The 21,975-nt window shown below is 52.3% G+C and overlaps 1 protein-coding gene across 3 annotated transcripts in view; it reads right to left on the minus strand.

Moving 5' to 3' along the window:
- The window catches only part of CACNA1A (calcium voltage-gated channel subunit alpha1 A), a 235,705-nt gene that overhangs the window by 19,889 nt on the left and 193,841 nt on the right, over positions 1-21,975 (minus strand). The window contains exons 29-37 of one of the 3 annotated variants that reach the window (XM_061188733.1): positions 21,562-21,726; positions 19,157-19,267; positions 15,303-15,386; positions 7,602-7,718; positions 7,191-7,256; positions 6,899-7,014; positions 5,398-5,548; positions 1,505-1,632; positions 132-228 (exon numbers count right to left, since the gene is read on the minus strand). In XM_061188733.1, the coding sequence (XP_061044716.1) occupies positions 132-228; positions 1,505-1,632; positions 5,398-5,548; positions 6,899-7,014; positions 7,191-7,256; positions 7,602-7,718; positions 15,303-15,386; positions 19,157-19,267; positions 21,562-21,726 (1,035 nt within the window). Of the gene's footprint in view, positions 1-131; positions 229-1,504; positions 1,633-5,397; positions 5,549-6,898; positions 7,015-7,190; positions 7,257-7,601; positions 7,719-12,288; positions 12,295-15,302; positions 15,387-19,156; positions 19,268-21,561; positions 21,727-21,975 lie in introns of all 3 variants that reach the window. The other 2 variants (XM_061188734.1, XM_061188732.1) reach the window with 2 other exon arrangements.

Genomic DNA, 21,975 nt, shown 5'->3' on the forward strand with positions numbered 1-21,975 from the left:
TTAGCGCAAAAGAGAGAGATGGCTCTGTTTTTTAGATTATATATATATATATATATATGAAATATATATATTGAAGAACCCCAAGCCACACTCATTCCATGGATGCTAGCAGGTTTTAGTGGAAATCAAACCTTGCAAGCAACCCTATGAGGACATTTCTTGCCTAAGCCGAGAGGGGGAGATATTACGCGCAATAAACTGTACATATCCTTATAATGAATCCGACCGCTGAAAGGAGAAGAGAGGGGATTAGTGGAGGCATGGGGTTAAGCTGCGTTCACACTGGCTCCCCGTGCACACAGTGAGGTCATGATGCCAGGGGCTGGGGACCCCCTGGCTTGGAGTAGGGGAGATGTGGGATGAGTGAAGGTCCCTGAGATGTTCCCAGACACTCACAGACCCTGGGGCAGAGGGTTTCATTTGGAGTGGGTTGGGAGCTCTGGGCTGGGGGAACCTCCCCCAGGGCTCTCTGTGTCTCCCTCCTCCACAATCTACATGGGCCACACTGGGGGCTGGGGGGGTTCGTGGAATAGAGGACAGGGGGACAGCATCCAACTGCTGTGACCTAAAATCAAAAGAGGAAGAGTTAGGAACCAACTGAAAGTCAAGCCCCAGCCCCGCAGCTCACCCCAGCCTCTTGGTCTCATGGAGCGTTTGTCCGGGGCTGAAAGAATGGCAAGGATCGACTCCGTCCCGCCTTCTTCATGAGGCTCCCCTCTAGTGTCCAGGCTGCTGAGGGCCCCCATTTAATGCTTTCTCAGGCCCCAAGCTCAGCCTCAACTAGGATCCTCAGTTTGTGGTTGGTGGGCTCTGAGCATCAGGATGGCACCTCTGAGCATCCTGCAAGGGCTTGGTGTTCAGCAGGCACTCAATACACTTGAGCAGGGTGGAGACCACCCTTGGAAACCATCACCTGTCAACCAGGAGGGGGCACTCTTGTGCCTACGGAGATGGGAGAGCTCACTCCCTTCGTGACCATGAAGATGCAAGGACCACCAAGGCTCTGTGTTCTCTCCCCTGGCCTTGTGTGACCACCTGCTCCAGGGTCCTGGGATCCCAATGGGAGCTGGGTTCCACCACTCTGATCTTGCAGCCAATTCTGTCTGCCAAGGGTACTAAACCAGCCCTTCTCCCCATACTCCCAGGAGAAATGAGGCTGAGAGGCCTCTGGCTTCCTTCCTGGGGCCTGGATAACTTGTCCTCACCATCTGGAAGCCTCACAGTGGTGGGGGCAGGAGAGACTCATAGGAGGTGAACTCATGGTGGATTCCCTCCCTCGTCTCCCAGAAAACCTGGGGTTTGAGCAGCAGTGGTACCCAAATCATTTAATCCAGGATGTGTGAGGGTGCTGATTCTCATCTCTTTTTTCTAGACTGATCCTCCTGAAATCCCTGCTAGCTCCCCAGGGAGCCAACACCCCAAGGTCTGGATCCTGACCTAGACTGTGCTCCAGTGCCAGAAAAAGGTGGGTGATGTGGCTGGAGGATTTGGGGTGACTGCTTACCACGCTGCGGGGTCGTACTCGGCCCAGACACGCACGTACTCATCCAGGTGGTGGGGACCCAGGATGGAGGAATCTCGGGTGAGGTACTCAAAGTTGTCCATGATGACAGCAACAAAAAGGTTCAGCATCTGTGGGGACCCCAGGGGCCAAGACGGGGTGGGGGAGAGCAAGGCACATCCAAACACATATACACAGAGGCCCAGAGGGAGAGAGGGAGGGAGATAAAAATGGGAAAAGGTAGTCAGAGAAAGAGATGGGGGAGATAGAGGAAAGATAACATGCTCACAGAAGGAGCCCAGAGACAGAGAGATGGAGAAATGGAGATGGGGGAGAGAGACAGAGAGATGGAGAAATGGAGATGGGGGAGAGAGACAGAGAGATGGAGAAATGGAGATGGGGGAGAGAGACAGAGAGATGGAGAAATGGAGATGGGGGAGAGAGACAGAGAGATGGAGAAATGGAGATGGGGGAGAGAGACAGAGAGATGGAGAAATGGAGATGGGGGAGAGAGACAGAGACAGAGATAAAGATGGAGACAGAGAAAGATACAAAGAGAAAAAGACCAACAGTGATGGACAGAGACAATCGGAGAGAGAGGTAGAGAGGCTATGTTAAATAGAGGCCAACACCAAGGGGACCACCATGACCCCAAATCCTCCCACACCTGACCCCCAGCAAGACCAAAGTGAATACTCCATGGGCCAGAACGCTGTCATGTTTCCATCCCCAGCATAAAGTAAGCATTCAGCAAATATTTCTTCGATGGATGGATGGATGAATTTTCCTGCATTTGTCTACATCTTGTAGCACCTTGTCACGTGCTCTTCTAGCCTTTAGCACATGGGGTGCTTGCATCAGCCTTGCCTCCAGGCCTTAGTAAATGTTGCTCCCTCAGTGGACATCATTTTTCTCCCTTTGGATAACAGTATCTGGGGAAAACCCCACCCTTATACTTAGATGCTGTTGTTTGGTGTGGCTGGCTTCACAGGTGGTGGGCACATGACCTTGTGATTGGTTAGGGAGGGGCACATTACCCAAGGTGGCCAATGAGAGCCTTCCTTGGGATTTTTGCTGGCACTCTGGCAGCCATCTTTCCTTTATAGGGAGAAAGTTTGAGAATAAAGCCAGTGTGAAGGAGAACAGCAAAGAGGACAGGGTCTGCTATTGCCTGGATCCAGCCTCATTTGGACTTTTCAGTTATATAAGTTAGTGAACTGCATATGTCACTTGTCAGTTTTGGTTGAATTTCTGTTACTTGCAACCAATTTGATCAATACATGGTCTAAGCCCTGCCCACAATCCCTGAGGGCCACTCTTTGAAATCTTCCTTCCCTCAGTCTGAGTCTCCCCTATCAAAGCACATATCAGATTGTATTGCTACTGTCTCCTGACTTGTCTGCCCAACACCCCTGCAAACTGAGAGAATTATGTTCTTTCCTTATATCCCCAGTGCCTAGTATAAGGCCTGGCACATAGTAGGTATTAAGCAAATGTGTAGACGTAAGCATAGTAGGTGCTTAATAAATGACCTGTCATTCTAGGTGTCCCTAACTTTAGTGACTCTACTTTTTTAATATACATCGTTATTGGAGTATAATTGCTTCACAGTGCTGTGCTAGTTTCTGTTGTACAACAAAGTGAATCAGCCATATGCATACATATATCCCCATATCCCCTCCCTCTTGAGCCTCCCTCCCACCCTCCCTATCCCACCCTTCTAGGTGGTCACAAAGCACCGAGCTGATCTCCCTGTGCTATGAGGCTGCTTCCCACTAGCTATCTATTTTACATTTGGTAGCGTATATATGTCAATGCTACTCTCACTTCGCTCCAGCTTCCCCTCCCCGCCGTGTCCTCAAGCCCATTCTCTATGTCTGCTAGTGACTCTATTTTTAATTCATCATTTCGTGATATTGATTGAGCACCTGCTGTGGGCCAGTCACTGTCCTAGGTGTTGGGGATGCAGCAGTGAACTAAACAAAAATTCCTGCCTATGAAGGGCTGATGATCAAGTGTTGTAGATGTCTTCTAGGGTGCCTGCCCTTCCCAGATGGGACGTAGTATAAGACTGTGTCTCCATATGCACCCAAAGCTACTAAGACAAGGGTGGTCATTTGACCAGGAGCTAGGATGGCCCATTCAGACTCTCTTCTGGGAATTTGGAACTGGGCAAGGGACCGTCTAGGTCAATGGCTGTTGACATTGGACTTGGAGGGTGTGTTGCTGTGAGACTTAGGCTGCAAGTCTCTCAGTGTGAGACCGACCGCTGGTCTGAAGAGGGTGGATGTGTTGGGCTTTTGCTGACAAGACGCTGGTCCTTGGGTTGAGTTCTGAAAATAACATCTTCCACACTCCCTGGGCAGCTTACATCCTGCCCGTAGGAGCCATGGGTAGGGGGCCAGCCTGGGGAGGAGAGAGAAGGAGGAGAGGAGCTTCCTTCTGCTTCCCACGTGGGTCTGTGTTGTGGGTTGAACTGTGTCCCCCAAAAAGATATGTTCAAATCCTGGCCCCCTGTGCCTGTGAATGTGACCTTATTTGAAAAAAGGGTCTTTGTGCACGTCATCAAGTTAAGATGAGATCATACTGGGTTAAGGTCCGCTAAATTCAGTATGACTGCTGTCCTCCTAAGAGGGAAATCTGGACACAGACACACACGGAGAAGACCATGTGATGACAGAAGCAGTGATTGGAGTGATGTTGCCACAAACCAAGGAACACCACCTGTGGCCACCAGAAGCTGGAAGAGGCCGGGAAGGATCCTATCCTAGAGGCTCTGGAGGGAGCATGGCCCTGCCAACACTGTGGTCAGACTTCTAGCCTCCAGAACTGGGAGAGGATAAATTTTTGTTGTTTTAAGCCACCAAGTTTGTGGTTCTTTGTGACAGCAGCCACAGGAAACTGTCTTCAGTTGTCCAGGGGCAGCAGACAGCTAGGGTGCCAGCACTCCCTCAGGGGTGCCAGGGGCAGCTTGGTTGGTTGGTAACACCTTCTTTTCCTTTTAATACCCCAGCCCTGGCCTTCCTGCAGTTGTTAATCCCTGGTGACTTCAGTGTTCTCTGTTTGCTCTTTCAAGCCTGTGTAGCCAGTCCCTATATTAAATCCCCTCTGCTTGAAATACCTAGATAGTTTCAGTTCTTCTGACTGTGCTCAAACTGCTCCAGGAAGAGTGGAGAACAAAAAAAGATTTGCCGAGATGAGGCCCCAGAGAGAGTGAGAGAAAGAGAGAGCAGGATGGAGGTTCCTGATATATATTTTCATTCGTCCTGGTTTCAATCTTGCAGTGCTTTATATTCTCTGGTCCTAGGAGAGTCCTCCTCTTGGCAAACATATCTTTTACTAGTAAAAACCCATTCAATTTTTTGCAAAGCCCCACAGCTCCCAGAGAATGTTCACGTGGTTGACTTTTTCCTGCCTTCTGATCGTACAGAGGAAGGCGCCCACCTTTCAGAGGGCAGATGGGAGTCTCCCACAGCTCAACTAGATGGGTCCTGGGGCCAGCTCTGAGCTCCATTAATTTTTCCCTCAGCACATCCAGTGGGTCTCAAATGGGGGAGATTCTGCTCCCTCCCCCAGGGGACACTTGATAATGGCTGGAGACATTTTTGGTTGTCACAACTGGGAGGGTGGTGGGGCATGTGCTACTGGCATCTAGTGGATCAAGGCCAGGGATGCCGTCAAACATCCTAGCATGCACAGAAAAACCTCCAACAGAGAATGACGCAGCTCCCGATGTCAACAGTGCCGAGGGTGAGGAACCCTGGTTAACCTAATCCTGGGCTGGCCCAGAGAAGGCTTGGAGGGAGAAAGTGTGCAACACAGCCACGTTCTATAGCATCCACACCCCTGAGAGGGAGCCAGGTCTAGGGAGCCCACCCACACGTCCACAGACTCACCAGAAATGAGCAGAGGAAGATGAAGGAAACGAAGTAAAAATAGGCAAATTCACTGCCGCACTCATGAGTCAGGATGCCAGAGTTCTTATCACAGGGTTTACCGCTGAGGCAGGAAAGCATGATGTTGTGCCAAGCCTCCCCAGTGGCACTCCTGAGGACAGAGAGGGGGCATCAGGGACCTGGGTACCCAGCTGTGGACACCAGCACCCCCCAGGGAGGCAGAGCATTGAGGTTAAACACTTAAGCTCTGGAGCTGGACTGGTGTTGGTTCAAGTCCCAGGTAAATCACTTTTTTCCTCTTGGAGCTCAGAGAGGGGGATTCTCATCCTTGGCTGTGCATTAAAGCCCAAGGAGAATGTTTTTTGAAAATGCTGATGCCAATGCCCCACTCCCACAGACTTGGATTGAACTGGTCTGGGATGTGGCCCGGAGACATAGGTATGTTTCAAAAGCTTCCCTCTCTCTAGGTGGTTGTCATTTCTTATTTCTTTCTCCTTAGGTTACTCTGCTCCAGGCACACTGGTCTCCTTGCTGTCCTCCAACATGAGAGCTATGCTCCTGCCTCAGGGCCTTTGCACTTGCTGTACCCTCTACCTGGACTGCCCTCCCCCAGATATCCACATGGCTCTCTCTCTCAACTATTTCTCTCAAATATCACCCTCCTCAAGGGAGGCGTGACCTATCAGCCTTCCTTTTTTTTTTTTTTTCAGTTGTTACTTGAGAAAAAAATTTAGTGTGACAAAAATATACATAAATTTTATAATTTTAAGCATTTAAGTGTATAATTCAATGGCAATAAGCACATTTACAGTGCCATGCAACCATCACCACTATCCACCTCCAAAACCTTTTTATCATCCCAAACTGAAAAATTGTACCCCATTAAACAATAACTCCCCCTATTCCCCTCTCCCAGCCCCTGACAATATTGATTCTAGTTTTTTCCCCCAAGAATTTGCCCATTTTGGGTACCTCATGTAAGTGGAATCACACATTATTTTTTCTTTTGTGCCTCCATGTCCCTCTTAATCTTGAATTTTATCTCCTTCTAGTAACTGCTATAATTTGATTATTGATTGTCTGCCTCCCCCACGGGAATATAAGCACCCAGAGGGCAGATAATCTTGTCTCTGCTTTGTTCCCAGTATTTACAGCAGTGCCTGGCACACAATAGCTGCTCAATAAAACTCTGATGAATGAATGAAGGAACCCTAAGTGCCAGGATTAAGAATCAAGGCTCAGAGTCTATTCAGAGTCTATAAGCCTTTTTCCTCATCTGTCAGGTGTGGTTGCCAAGAATCCCTCGACAGGATGCTCAGGAGGATTCAATGAGATAATGCCTGAAAATGCCTTCATGTTTACGTCCCAGGGCCTTCAGCTCCTGCCCTGCCAGGGTCCCTTGGCCCCCCACGCCCACTCTAAACCTCAGTGGAACAGAAGGTTGAGGGCACGCCCCACCCCCCCCACCAGAAGAGAAGGATGAAAGTGTGCCCCCTCTCACCGGAAGAGAAGCATGAGGGCCTGGAAGAAGGTCCGGAAGTTATTGTGCTCAGTGATTTGGAATTCATCCTCATCACTATCCTCGTCCTCTACGTCGATGCCAATGTTGCCAAACACCTGGGGAATTAGATGGTGATGACTAGGGGTGGCCACGCCCCCTAGTGGCTCCAGGAAAACTCCACTCAACCTTCAGGGGCTGCCTCTCTGAACTGGGCTCCCTTAACCCACCCCCACCTAAGGGCGGTGGCCCTCCTTGGGAGCGCTCTGGGAACATTATGGGGGCTGGCACTCACCTGCATCCCAATGATGGCGTAGATGAAGAAAAGCATGGCAATCAGCAGACAGACATAGGGCAGGGCCTGGTGGGAAGGAAGGCAATTAAGAATAGTGCTGGGGGCCCCTTATCCACACTGTTTCCTTCATTTGTCCCCACTGCTCCACCCCCATGGGGTGGCCGCGTGCTGTGCCAGAGTGGTGCCAGGGTTGGTGGGCCTCTTTGGTGGCTCTGGGAGATTCCCCTTGGAGCTCTCAAGACACACCAGGGCAGGAAGTTAGACAAGAGCCCTGCATATAACACATTCTCAGCAAGGTGTATCATAGAGGCATTTCCCCCTGATTTCTAGATTCAGCCAGAGCAAGTCGGGGTGGGGGGGATCCTGATTTTTCTTCTCAGTCCTGGGCTGGAGGCAGGGGCAGGGGCTCACCTTGAAGGACTGCACAAAGGTCCAGAGAAGAATTCGGATGGTGTAACCCTGACGGAGGAGTTTGATGAGCCGGGCCGCTCGGAAGAGGCGCAGGAAGCTCAGGTTGATGAAGTTATTCTGGGGAGACGGAGAAAGAGGGGTGACCATCCACCCACCCCCAGGGGCTCAGAGCTGTCACCACTCACAGAGGCCCCTACATGAAGCCAACCAACAGGAAAAAGCAAGCCAGACCCCAAATAAGGAGGGAGAGGAGAGAAAGCACTATTAATGCAATGGTGCGGAGGAAAAAACTCGAAAAAACGAAGTGGGGTGTGGGGAGGAGAAAGGGTGAGAGGGAGGAAAAGGCATCAACTCAAAGGCATAAACCCTCCCTGCCAGCCCCACCCTCAATGGGGAAAGGAAAGAAAAAGGAAGAGAAAGGAATGTGGGTGGGTCGGGTCGTGGAAGAGATAACAAAAGAACAAGGAAAAGAAAATATATCCGAATCATCCAATCAGGAAAAAAATCGAGATGGTTTTTGTTTCTCCCAACAACCAAATGCACTGAGACAATAGGACACAAGCAGGTCAAGTTGCGGAATCCATCACACATGTACGATGCACAAACACCAGGGCGGGGTGGGGGCAGCCAGTACGCTCAGGCCTGGTGGACATGTGCGGGTTCCGAGGGCATGTTACGCTCCGGGCCAGAAATGCATCTGTCATGGGACTCACCGGGCACCCTGCCCTGCCCTGCTGAGCTGCCCACCCTCTCCTGCCCGCCCTGACCTCACCCCACGGCCAAGAGGAGCAGTGGCTGAAGCCAATTGGAGAAGCGGAAGAGCATCTTTTCTTACCCCCTTGGCGAGCGGGAATGGGGAGGACGGGAGGGAGCTGGGGCTGTTCGGCTGCAGGGCGAGTCCTCGCTGCCCGCTGAGTCGGAGAAGATGCATTTGGGGCCCTTTCCCCCCTCTCAGGGATGGCTTCTCAGCTTCTGGGATTGGGTGGAGTAGCACGGGACCAGGCCTGCAGGAAGCAGGAAGTACGCAGCGCCCGTGGGTGGCTGAGCTCGCCGTCAGCCCAGGCCCACCGAGGGGCCGGTGCTGGGGGCCGGGAGGTGGGGCTGTCCCTGCCCCCAGGACCTCCCTGGGTGGACCCTGCCTCTGCTCAAAGGCCCCCTGTCTAGTCACTGCCTCTACCTCCTCCCTCCCGAGCCAGAAGAACCCCAGGTCGGGGTAGGGGTGGGGAGACAGCTGTGGAGATGGTGGGTCTTATATGACTGTCCAGGGGCTTGTCTGCTGGGGCCTCTGGTGGGGTACTGGAGGCTAGAAGTCACAAATGGACCAAATTTGGCCAACGAAACTATTTTGTTGGGCCTGAGAAGTTTTCCTTTAGAAATTAAAAATAGCTGCTAGTGTTTAAAAGTCAGATTTTGCCCCCAAATCTGGCTTTCAGGCAACCCTGAGGCTGCTTCCACGGGTAGCAGTTACTTGAGGCTCAGATGTGGCTGCCCGCCGTGAAGCAGGCCATGTTTCCTCCAGTTTGCCAAGGTTCCCATATACTAGAAATGGAACTGGTTTCCTGGCTTACGGCATCTGCTTGGTCCCCAGAGGCATTTGAGTTTGAGATCCCTGCTTCAGGTAGGCATGGAAACCACCACTGATCAGTGGGTTGGAGGCAAAGGGGCCTTAAGGGGACTTGGAGGAGCGCTAGATACAGGCCACGTAGCAACGTTTAAACTGGCCTAGCTCTCACCCTGCAAATGGCACAGGGGTGATCATACAGGTTGCCCCAACAGTCATAGCACCCCTTTCGGTCTCAAAAGTTTGGACAGTGAATTATATGGGCATCCTATTTGATGGTTCCTGAGGGCTTCCCAGCCACTGGATCTAGCTAGCTCTGCTGGCCTGGGAGCTGAGAGGCAGGGAGAGGGGTTTCAAGGAATTTCTGAGGTTGGCAAGAGGCCTCTGGGTTTTCTGGAAAAGTCTAGGATGCTCTCTGGGACACATCAGTTGACCCTTAGGCCTCTAGGATGGGGGAGGGGTGTGGGGATCCTACCCTGACCACATTTGGGGCCTAACCACTGTGAGAATCTCTCAAGTGCCTCGAATAAACCCCCAAACTCAGCTTGGCTGACGGTCACCCTCCGTGCCCTGTTGACCTGACTCCCAGCCCTGCCTGGCCACCTAGCTCCATCTGGGGACAGGGCCGATGGCCCAGGTGTCCCCAGTCCCCTCCCGTCCATCCCCAGAGTACAAGCCATCCCTTCACGGGGCGGGGCATAACATGTGGACCCATGCAAAGTCAGGCGGGTCCTGGAAGCAGCCTCTGGGGGTCTCAGGGCAGAGCAGGGCTGTAGGGACTGCCACCATGCAGGAGAAAGAAGGGGGGTTTGCAGGGAGACGCGTGCAGAGAGCATGCTGCCCTTCTTGGGGCCAGGGAGACAGGAAACACACGGGGGAAGTAGGGGTGGAAATGAAAGAGGTCCAGGTGACAGGGCAGGGGAAGGGTCTAGTCTGCCCTCATCAACCCCTCCATCTCTTCCTGCGTTTGCATAGAGTCCTTCAAGTGCTCCCAGAACTTCCGACTTTCTTCTTCCTAGCTTCCATCCTTTTGTCCACAGCCAGGAAGGAACAGCTGTCCTCTCCTCCAACCCTGCCCAGTGCTTCCTGGTTCTAGGCTGAAGGGGAGTGATGTGGGCCCTGGAAGGCTTGCTGTGTTCAGGGGTGCGAGTACTCAGAAGGACATGGGGACTACCCTCCTGAGGGCTCCAGAGAAGTCCTGCACTCACAGACCCCACCTCCAGCCCAGATCTTGCCTCTGCACTCCAGACCCACTAACCCACTGCCTACCTGACTTCTTCTGGGGTGCCCTTCAGGGCACTTCAAGACCACTGTGCCCACACTTGTGCTATTCCCCTAACCTGGTCCTCTCCTGGCATTCCCTAACTTCCATCTCCCAGTTCAAGCCAGACTCAAGTCTTCCAGGCACCTCTCTCCCCCGAGCCCAGACCCAGCCCATCTCCAGGTCCTGGAGAGATCCCTGCTCAGACGGCCAGTCCTCCCACAGCTCCTGCTTCCCCTGCTGTCATCTCTCCTTGGGATTCCTGGTGCTCACTTCCAGCCCAGCCCGCTGCCTACCCATTCCCTGCTCTGCACCTGCAGGGTCTGGTCTAACCGCACTTCCGATCACGCCTCCCCTGCTCCAAATCCTCCCAGACTCCCACAACAAGGCCCCAAGGTCCTGTCCCCTTCTGCCCTCTTTACTTTCTCTGGGTCAGCCTTCCTCTGCTCTTTGCTCCAGCCACACCCTCTCACTCGCAGACCCTGACCCCAGCATGCTCCGACCTGCCACAGGACTTTTGCACATGCTATCCTGGGCCTCAAATGCCCTTTTCTCCCCCTCTCCACGTTGTTAACGCTGCTCATCCTTCAGCTTGCAACACAGTTACAATTTCAAGTGGGTTTCAGGGGTTATTTGACCAATGCCTGCCTCCTCCCACCTGACTGTAGGTGACACAGGGGGTGGGGGCAGTGATGGTGTCCCCTTCTGCCCAACCCTCCATCTGTGGCACCGAATTGGGGCTCATTAAATGTTTGGTGGATGAGTGCCTGTGTATGGCTAGCAGGGGAGGGATCCCGGTGCAAAGATGCCATTGCGGGTCCTTCAAAGGGGTTCAGAGGATGGTGGGGGAGGGGCAGAGGCAGGTGGGATTTAACAGAGTAAGGAGTGTGCAAGTGTGCAGAGAGCCGAATAAGTGAGGCGAGGGAGAGATGGACACGGTGCATCCAGGGTTGGGGTGTGGGTTTGCAGGGGGGATGGATATAACAGAAGGGAGGGATAGTGTGTGCATGTGTGTGTGTGTGTCAGGGGGTGGGGGAGGATCAAGAGAGGGAGATTGCAAGAGCAAAAAAAGAGAAAGGGAGAGAGAGACAGAGACAGACAGAAAGAGGGAACGAGAGTCAGAGACTGAACAGGAAAGAGGAGAGAGCACATGTGTTCAGTGACCGTGTCCGGGTGGGGGGAGGGGAACAGGAGTACATGCAGATCAGGGCTCCAGGAGAGGGCATCAGCTGGCCGGTCCATCTGGAAGCAGCCAGACCTGAGTCCTGGCCGTTCAGCCAGAACCGGTTCTGGCCATTCTGAGTCCCCCTCGTTTGAGCGTCTTTGCCTGCACATTGCAAGGCCCTCAGACCTCCTCCATCACACTTGGAGATTTACATCGCTGCCGGTCAAGCCCGAAGAGCTCGTGGGCTTGGAATGGGGTGAGGACTGTTGGAGCTTTCCTGGGGGCCCGGGATCCATGGAGTTAACCAGGGACAGGAGTGGTGTGAGAGAGTGCCTGATGGCTCTGAGTACAGGGCTGTGTGTAAGGAATGGGGTGGGAGACTCAGCCAGCCAACCCGTCCTGTTGGAGGTGTTGCATGGGGCAAACCCATCCTTTTCTCTGCAGAAGACACAAGCCAATCCAAACAGAAAACCCTAATTCAGAACCCAATACCAACCAGAGGAAGAGAGGCTGCAGGAACAAGGCGGGGGCGGGGGGGGGCGGGTCGGGAGGGCGGACAGACATACGGGGGTGGGGATGGGGGGGTGCATCAGGCAATCCAAGTTTAGAAAGCCCAGGGTGTGACGTGCAATGCTGATGCGAGAAGATGCGTTCACAGTTAATGTAAGGCATTTAGACTTCAGAAAGAAGTAAGACCAACCGGATTCTAGATGCAGATGTTGAAGATGGAGGGGGAGCAGGCGGGCGGGGGCAGTTGGGGAGGCGTGTTCAGCGTTTTTTTAGGTTGATTTGTAAACCGTGCCAAAAAAACCAATGGGTTTCGGTTCCCGGGCGGGGAGTGGGGGTGGTGGTGGTGGGTTGGGAGATAGTCATTGGTGTATGAACACACAGACCACGTCATGGATGAACAAATGAATTTCATAGTGCATTTTGATTGGATGAGTTTTTCAGACGGCGTTGTGCCAATATACAGTTTAAGGAGCAGGCATGAAAAGAGACAAGACAAGAAACACAGTCATTATGCATCGCACGCAGGGCAAACCCACGTCACCCCAGCCACTTGTGGGTGGCAGCTGAGGCCCGGTGGGCCTCACACCCTCTCCCCCTCCCCCCAAACCCTGGGGGCCTTGCCCTCCCAATGGTCTGGCTCCCCTTGCCTCAGCCTGGCTGAGCTCTGTCTGGCCTCAGACTTAGTGGGCTTACCTGGGAGGCACAAAGGGGCTGCTGAGGGCTCCTTGCCTAGCAGGGCAAACCTTCCCCAGCTCCAGGTCAGGCGTTTATCCTCCTAAAGGGGTCCAAATGCCCACCCTCTAGCTTTCCCGCCAAATGATTATAATTCAGGGCTGAGGGGCTGCCTAACAAACCACAATCCAAGTACGTTCACAGGAATAACAGCAATAGCAATACTAATAACCACCATTCGTGAACTAATTCCTGGCAGGTTCTGTGCCAAGCGCTTTACGTCAATCGCTCTGATTTGTTCAAAGTTGCCATCTCTTGCCCTAGAATGTCAGCCCTCTGGGGGCAGGCATTCTTGTCTGTTTTGCTCTGTTCCCGGCACCTCTAACAATGCCTGGCATACAGCAGGTGCTTAATGCATGCTTCTATGAATGCATGAATGAATGTGGGGCTTGCAAGGGTCTGATGAGGTTGGCTATGAAGGTTAGTCCCAAATACAGGACGAGAAGAGGTAGTACAAGTTACCCAGGGTCTAACAGCTCATAAGGGAGGGCTGTTTGACTACCGCAATAGTCCTGATATCCCTGAATTGGATTCCGTGCCCCATTCTCCTGCCCCATCCTCCTGCCCTCCCATATCTTGCAGCCAGGAGAACAAGCCGTTGGGGTCCAGTCCTACAGATCTCTTACTGGCAACTAGAGCTTCAATCAACTTCCTCCACCTGCCCTACTGGGGTGGTGGGTCACCCCTTCTAACCTCTTGACCCAGAGGGATATTTGTTCAAGGCTGTCTTGTCTTCAGCTGGATGGCAAGATATTTTGACTGCCAGGAGAACCTCCAGATCTCTTAGAAACTTAGGACAGAAGATGAGGTCTAAGCTCTGGCCCTCTGCTAGGGGACAGTGGCCAGATGGGGGCACCCCAATGGGGATAGCCCACAGCTGGGCATGACCTCTCTAGAGGAAGGTGTCAGGGGTGAGACGGGGGAAGGGGGAACTTCTGGTTCACTGAAGCTGAAGGCAAATAATTGTGGCCAGGATACCACTTGGGTGGGGGTATGGGGGATGCGTCAGAGAATGGCCCCTCTTCTGTGTAGCTTCCCAATCCTATCAGGCTTCCAGGATAGAAGAGTGGGCCAATTGATCCCTTTGTTGCTGGTGGCTCAGTTAGGGACACCCCAGGGAACACCAATGTGCCCTCAGGAGTCACCAGGTCTGGCTGCATGACTTTAAGTAGGTCCCTCATTCTCCTCAGCATTGAGCATCAGTTTCCTCATCTGTGAAATGGGGCAACACCCTCTTCCTCGGGCCCCACCCCACCCAGATCTATTCTCTGCTCTCCTCTGCCTGTTCTGAGCATCACCCTGGCTCTCTGGCCTTCTGGCTCCTTTCTGGCTGGGCTTGGCCAATGGAAGTGGCTGGCAGGAGATAGAGAGTGGCAGGAGAGAAAGGTAGGGGTATTTCTCCCCCGATGCTCCATGCCTGCTTTGGCCCTGTCTCTGGCAGGAGCTCTGTCCCTCCACGTTCACAGCTCCCACCAGGCGGCCCCTCTCTGACTTCAGCACCTGGGCAGGTAACAGTTCCCCACGGTGGTTGGGTGCTGGGCCCCTTCCCCTCCGCTCTATGAATAGTCTCTGCTTTTGGATCCCTTCAGTTGAACCCTCTAAAGGAATTCTTTTATATGCTGAGCCCCCGACCTGTACCACGAGCTAATCCATGTAAAACGCTTGGCACAGTGCCTGGCCGTCCCTGTCAGCTTTTATTATTGTTATTATGACAAGGTCGTTACCACCCCCGGCCCTTGGCTCTGCCACTCTTTGCCCTTTTGCTTGGCCTGTGAGGACCTCCTATCCTCCCACAGCCTCCCGAGGGCCCTCAAGCCTAGGCTCACTGGCAAATGGCCAGGGAGGGGGTGTGGGGCAGGAGCTCTGGGACCTGTGTCTTCCAGACGATGTGGTCCTGTGAGGGGCCACCACAGCGAGGTCCAGAGACCACCCCCCCACCACGTTGGGAACCTCCCAGGCCTGGGGATAGAGGAAGACACATGTCTCAGGGACCCTCCTAAGGTCCTGGGAATGGTGTCCCCCCGTTAACCCAAGGGCCATGGCATCCTCCTCCCTGTGAGCCAGAAGATGCTTAATTCAACCAGAATGGACGTGAAGCTGGTTCCCTCTGGGTCCCCAACACGGTGTGGTGTTTGTGGGGTGGGGCTCAGCCTTGGGATCCTTTAAGTGTCTCAGTTTTCTCAATGAGCTCATCCACATTATTTAATCATAAGTCGGTAGCCAAGAGGCAGGGAAGTTCACGTTGCAGCGCTAGCCCCACGGCGGTGGCTTTGGACACCCCTGTCTCCCCGCATCACCCTCCTGAGGGGCTGCCCTTGCTCTCAGGGGCCCCACTTCTCCCTCTTTGGTTATGGTCAAGCGCTGGCTTGAGCCAGCTGTGGCTGCCGGGACCCACTGCTTCTTGATGACCTCTTCCTCGCCCCTCCCAGCCCAGCCAGGAACTGCCCAGAGAGAAGCCGGAGGGAAACTCACCCCAAACTCGGTCACCAGGATGTCAGTGATGCTGCCCAGAACAGTCACAAAGTCGAAGATGTTCCAGGCATCGCGGAAATAATTCTAGAATGGGGACGCACAAGATAGAGATGCCAACATAGGGCTCCATGGCTGGCCCCCAAATCCAGCCCAGGGGGCCCGTTAGGAGCACAGCTGCAAACCAGTCAAGTGCCCGGGACAGTTACAGTCATTCAAACAGCAAAATGTTGCTGGATGGGCTGCTCAGTATCATCTGTTCTGAGTCCCCCCTCCCTGGGACCCCCCAGCCTTCCCACGGCTTGCTTGGCCCCAGAGGGGGTTCTCCGGGTGCCGCTTCAGCTCTATTCTGGGGGAGCGCTGCCTTTCTGGGCTGTGCCCTGTTTCTCCAACAGTTCCAAGGGCTCTCTGAGACCTCAGATGCTTCATAAATGACGTCACTGGGATCCTCATGAAGACCCTCGGAAGGAAGGTTTATCACCCATTTTATATAAGGCGACCGGGGCTCAGAGAGCGAAGATGCTCACCTCAGGCAGCACAGAGGTGAAGAGTCAGGATTTGAACCCAGGTCTGGGCAAGCCCAGAGTCTATGAACAGGACCCTGCTGAATCAAGACCGTGCTTATAGCACACTTGCTAAGACAGCAGCCTCTGGGTTCACATGCCAGCTCTGCTACCATCCAGCTGTGTGGCTGTGGGTCAGTGACTTAACCTCTCTGTGCCTCCATTTCCTAATCTGGAGAAGGGGGATAGGAACAAGGGTGCAGAGGCCTTCTGGGCATACACGAGGCTACACTTCCTGGCCCCCTTGTGGTTAGATAAGGTTGTGTGTCTAGTTACAGCCGATGGGTCGTGAACAGAGGCAGCGTGAATCACTTTCTGGCCAGTGCAGGACCCGCCGGAACTCTCTTAACCCTGGACCTGGTGACCAGTAATGTTCCAGATGACGGCTGCTCAGTGAGCCCGGGTCTCTGAGTAAACCCTTTGTTGATTGGAGGAACTGAGATGTGGGGGGAGAGTAAACCCTTTGTTGATTGGAGGAACTGAGATGTGGGGGAGAGTAAACCCTTTGTTGATTGGAGGAACTGAGATGTGGGGGAGAGTAAACCCTTTGTTGATTGGAGCAACAAAGCTGTGTTTGTTACCACAGCTTAACTTGAGCTATCCTGACTGGTATATCCCTGGGCTGGGTTCTGGCTCAAGTGGGACACACAGGTATAGTATGCTGTTGTTAAAATACTGAAATATTGGAACTTCCTGGTGGCGCAGTGGTTAAGACTCCACGCTCCCAATGCAGGGGGCCTGGGTTCAATTCCTGGTCAGGGAATTAGATCCCACATGCATGCTGCAACTAAGAGTTTGCATGCCACAACTAAGGAGCCCGCCTGCCACAACTAAGACCCGGTGCAACCAAATAAATAAATAAATACTAAAAAAAAAATACTGAAATATTTCACACTGTTTGAGCCCACAACGAGTAGCACCTCTGCCTGGATGTAAGGGTCTGGCTCAAATAGACGGCCCTTCCCTCAAGGCTTGGTGGGACCCATGCTAAACACAGGCCTTCCCAGCAACCTCACAAAAGCAGAGGCCAGGTCGGGGCTTGGGCCCCATTCTGAGCAGTCATCTTCTCCCCTGAGCATCTGACCCAGCGGCAGCCCCTCTGCCTCACAGAGAAGGACACAGGCTTTGGATCTGTGCTTCTCAGGATCAAATTCTTTTAGCATGTACGAATCAAATGTCCTCGGAGTTGGACTGCTTGGGCCTCAGGGTCCTCTTCTGGAAGATAAAGGTATAACAAGAATCTGATAATGAATGTGAGTCACTGAGTATGGGGTTTGGTATATAGTAGGTGCTCAATAGATGGATGTTGTTTTATGATTGTCTAAAAGGAGTGCAGATTCCACTGGCACTTTTTGGTATTTTAGCAGGTGCTGCTGGGGCCCTACCCATAACCCCTCATATTTTGACTGTGTACCCTTGTTACTCTGCCCAGGGGCTTTCTCTAGCTGCACAGGGGAATTAACAGCTCCTGTGGGAGCAGCCCTTGACTATGACTGATGGGCACTGGAGGATAAATACTCCAGCTCCCCCACCATGGGTGACATGACCTGAGTATGTGCTCTCTGCTGCATCCCAGAGGTCCTCCATGGAACTGCATCCCAGTTATACCCATAGGGAACCTGCTCACCAACACACCCTGTACCGGCTGCCTTCCCTTCCCTGTCTCACTCCCTCTTTCCCCTATGGGGCTTCCTGGAGTCACCTCCCAGATAAATTCCTTGCATTCAAGTTTGTCTCAGGCTCTACCTCTAGGGGAGCACAAACGAGGACAACTTTATAGGTGTTTGGCTACAGGCCTCAAGCCCCTGGATAGTCCCTCTATCATTTAAACTCCACACTCCCACCCAACCAAATGAATAAGGATCTCTTGAGGTGGGTCTGGGGCATCATTCAACTTTAAGTGCTTCTGATGGGTTGCAGGCTTGGTAGCCACTGCTTTGGAGGAGAAAGGTCAGGTGATGAGCTTTATTGTAACACTTTCTGGTATTTACTGAGTGCTCGCAACATGTCAGGCTTGGACCCTCAGTCTCCAGACACACATTATTTGCATTTGGGGTTTGCAAGAGCTCTTTCGAGGGAGCGGCAGAGGACGGGCCTTTCTTGCAATGGAGGAGAGAGAGGTGAGGTGACATAGCCTGGATACGATTGGACTCGAGGTCTCTCTGGTGCCAAAGCCGACAGCTTTTACCACCTTGGGAAGCCGAGGTATGACCCCAGCCTCGGTCTGCTGACACCACGGACTGTAGGTCATTCTCTTCAGAGAGGTGGGCTAAGCATATCCTCAAGTCCTTTACAGTCAGGCCTCTGTATCCGCGGGTCCCACATCTGTGGATTCAACCAATTGCCAATCGAATTGGTTGACTCCGTGGATGCAGAACCTGTGGATATGGAGGGCTGACTTACCTGCAACCTCTGGGATGCGATATGAGAACATCTGATTTTTATCAGTGACACAGATCATATTGGTAATCCTGCGGGGGTTTGCTGTCTACTTTCAGCATGGAAGGAAAAGCAAAAGTCCAGTTAGCAGCTGGTGAAAAATAAAGAAGTAATTTTTTTCACCTCTTATTTCCTGGGCTCCCTCACCCCACCCTACATCCATAGATCCCTTAGGGGGTCAATGGGCCTCAGGTTAAAACCACTTGCATTAGTGGGAGACGAAATCAAGTTAGTAGTTCATGAACTGCATTAAAAAAGGAGGGGCGTGACTTCCCTGGCGGTCCAGTGGTTAAGACTCCGCGTTTCCACTGCAGGGGGCGTGGGTTTGATCCCTGGTCGGGGAACTAAGATCCCAAGTGCCATGCCGTGCGGCCGGGGGAAAAAAAAAGTGGGAGCGGGGCGGGGGGGGACATGGAATCAAGGAGATAGACAACTTCAGAGTATAGGGCATGTGCTAAGGGGAGATACAGATTCTGTGACTATTGCATTTTGGTTGTCTGTTTGTACGTCTGAGTACTGGGCTCCACTGCAAAATGTATTTCTTACTGCGATTGTGGCTAGAACAGTTTGAATGCTATGGACTTGGCCTGTCTGGATCTCAGTTTCCTTATCTCCAAAATGAATCATTACCCCTCTCATCGCATCATTTAATAATAGATATGTGCCTGACACAGAGTTTGGTGTTACTTGGTAAGTACAAGAACACCTAAGTAGAATCTGTGCACATTGGAGGGATGCTCAAGTCACCATTGGGGTTGGGGGCAGAGGGGCCAGGTGGGGAGACCACCACCCAGCACCCAGTGCCCCTCTGGGCTTTCCCTTAACCCACAGCTCTAGCTCCAAGGCTGGACTTACCAGAATCCCAAAAGCCATGACTTTGAGAAGACATTCCAGAGAGAAGAGGGAAGTGAAGACAATGTTGAATACCCTCAGGGCATTTTCATAAGCGACAGAGGCCCCGTAGAACTAGAGAAGGAAGGAGGGAGAGTAGTGGGGTCAGTGGGCACAGTGTCGAGGACCGGGGCTGGGGTGGCTTCGTGGCTGCCCTTTCCCCGGGGCAGGCAGGACTCGGACACTTGGTTTCCCTATTGATGTCCTGTGGAGCCAGCCCGGGCCCCAGGCAAGCTCTTCACTGGCTGGGCTACTCTTTTCAGGTCAAAACAAAAATTCCTTTCTTGAGTCCTATCTTAGCAGCCGAGATCCCGGGAGAGCCTGGCCCTGTCGATGGGTCTCCTGATGGAATGCAGGATGTCTACAGCATCCTCTTTGCAGTCATTTCTTCTTTTTTTTTTTCCTTCCAGATGTCTTTTTTAATTCTTACCTGTACACTCCTATGAGACCACTTCCCAGACCAAGATTTAGAACATTTCCAGCACCCCTCCCAAAAGTTTTCTTGCACCCCTTCCCAGTTGATAACCCACCCACCCCAGAGGTAACCGCTATTCTGACTCCTTATGACTCTTGCCCAAACGAATCAGATTTGAACCGATAACCTTTAAATCTAACTACCAGGTTACAGGAAATCCAGCAGGTGGAGTAAACCAATGCACCCAGAGGTGGGACAGTTTTCATTCAACTCATCTGGTTTCCTCAAAAAGTTAACAGCGTGGGGTGGTGGGGGGTCGGGGGATGGGGCAGAGGACAGAGGTTTAAAAACAAAAAACTGGAGACCATGTGTAGCCATTTAGATCTTGGCTCAAAAAACAACTTACTGTAAAAGATGTTTTGGGGACAATTCAATATGGATCTTACGGTGTTAACACTAATCTTGTCAAGCATAAGAACATGTAGGAAAATGCTCTGATTACTTTGGAAAGCACACTGAAGAATTTAAGCGTGAAATAGTGTGGTGTCTATCATTTAAAACACTTTAAAAAATAGATGAAATGTCCAGAATAGGTACATCCATGGAACACAGATTAGTGGTTGCCAGGGGCTGGGGGAAGGGTAATAGGGAGTCACTGGTAAGGGGGATGGGTTTCCTTTTGGGGTGATGGAAATGTTCCGGAAATAGATAGGGGTGGTGGTTGCACAACATCGTGAATGTACCAAATGCCACTGAACTGTACACTTTAAAATGGTTAACTGTAGGTTATGTGAATTTCACCTCAATTTTTAAAAAAATGAGAAAAAAATAGATGAAGCAAACATAGCAGAATGTTCCAAATGGGTAACTCTGGGTGATGGAGACTGGGTATTCACAAGCGCCTGGATGCTCAGGATGTGGTCCAGGGACCTACAGCATCTGCATCACTGGGATGCTGGTTAGAATTGTGGAGTCCCAGACCCACCCGGACCTGCTGAACCAGAATCTGCAGATTCACAAGATGCCCAGCTGATCTGTGAGCAGTTTGAGAAGGGCTGTGCTATTCTATCTTTCTCTCTTCTGTTTGTTTGAAACTGTTATGTTCCTAACAATGAAAAGACAAAGCACTTGCTTATGGAGATGAATTTTCAGGTGAATACAGGCACTGCTTTTTTACCAGTTCAAAAAATCAACAGCTAAACTTGTTGAGTGTTTTTAAGAATTGAGAAATGTGCTAACGTCTTTGCAGGAAATTTCTTATTCAATCCTAATCCCTACCGGCGGCAAGGAACGTGCTATTATTATCCTTCCCATTTTACTGACAGGGAAACTGAGGCCCTGAGATGCCACTGGTCACTAGTGCAAGGTTAAATGGTGAATTAAATGGTGAATTAAATGGCAGAGCTGGGCTCAAATTCAGGCTTTTGGTCTCCAAAGCACAGGGTGAAAAGTTTTGACTTTTCACCCTGAAGAGGCTCCACGGCCCCGAGGCTCGCAGGGTCTTTACCTGCCCTTCCCTCCTCATTTCTTTCGTCAAACATTTATCAAGGGGCTCTTGTTCCCTCTGAGTTAGGCCCTCTCTGAACCCATGAAATTCAGGGGTGATCAGTACTTGTGTGGCCCCTCGGAGCTCACAGGCAGGTGGCAGACCATCAGGCAACCCAACACTGATATCGTGGCATGTGAGATAACAGACAGGATGCTTGCAAACACCTCATGCGGTCCTGGGAGGTCAGGGAAGGCTTCCTAGAGGAAGGGCTCTGCAGGGGCAGCTGGAAGGGGCTGGCCAGACAAAGTGGTGGGAACCGTGTGTCAGGCAGAGGGAACAGCAGGAGTGGGGGCTTGGCGGTGACACAGAGTGTGGTCTGCCTGGGAAACTCGTAGCCGGTTCTGTTTTGCGTGGGGCAGGGGTGCGGTGGGGATTAAGCAGTGCCTGGGGGGAGGGGGGACTCACCTTCATCATGAGCACGATGGTGTTGAGGGCGATCATGGCCATGATGGTGTACTCGAAAGGCGGGGACACCACGAACTGCCACATGCGGTATTGGAAACTCTGCTTGTTCTGGGGCATATGTCGGGTCAGGGGTTTAGCGCTGATGGCGAAGTCGATGCAGGCCCTCTGCGGGAGAGAGCGCAGCAGTGTGAGGGCCTGAGGCAGGAGAGAGGCGGCTGGACACCCAGCACCCCCCATCTCATTTGATGCAGCTCTTCTGCATGTCTGCCTGGATGTCTGCCTCTCTTGCCCACCCCACACCCCCCATAAGCTCCTCGCCATGAATGTTTTCTTCTCCCGACAGCTACAGCTCCTTGAGAAATTACCATCGGCCAAAACTTGTGCTGACACTCCCCCATTATCTCATTGAATCCC

This window comes from Eubalaena glacialis, chromosome 4 (genome assembly GCF_028564815.1).
Source record: "Eubalaena glacialis isolate mEubGla1 chromosome 4, mEubGla1.1.hap2.+ XY, whole genome shotgun sequence".
NCBI classification, from domain to species: Eukaryota; Metazoa; Chordata; class Mammalia; order Artiodactyla; family Balaenidae; genus Eubalaena; species Eubalaena glacialis.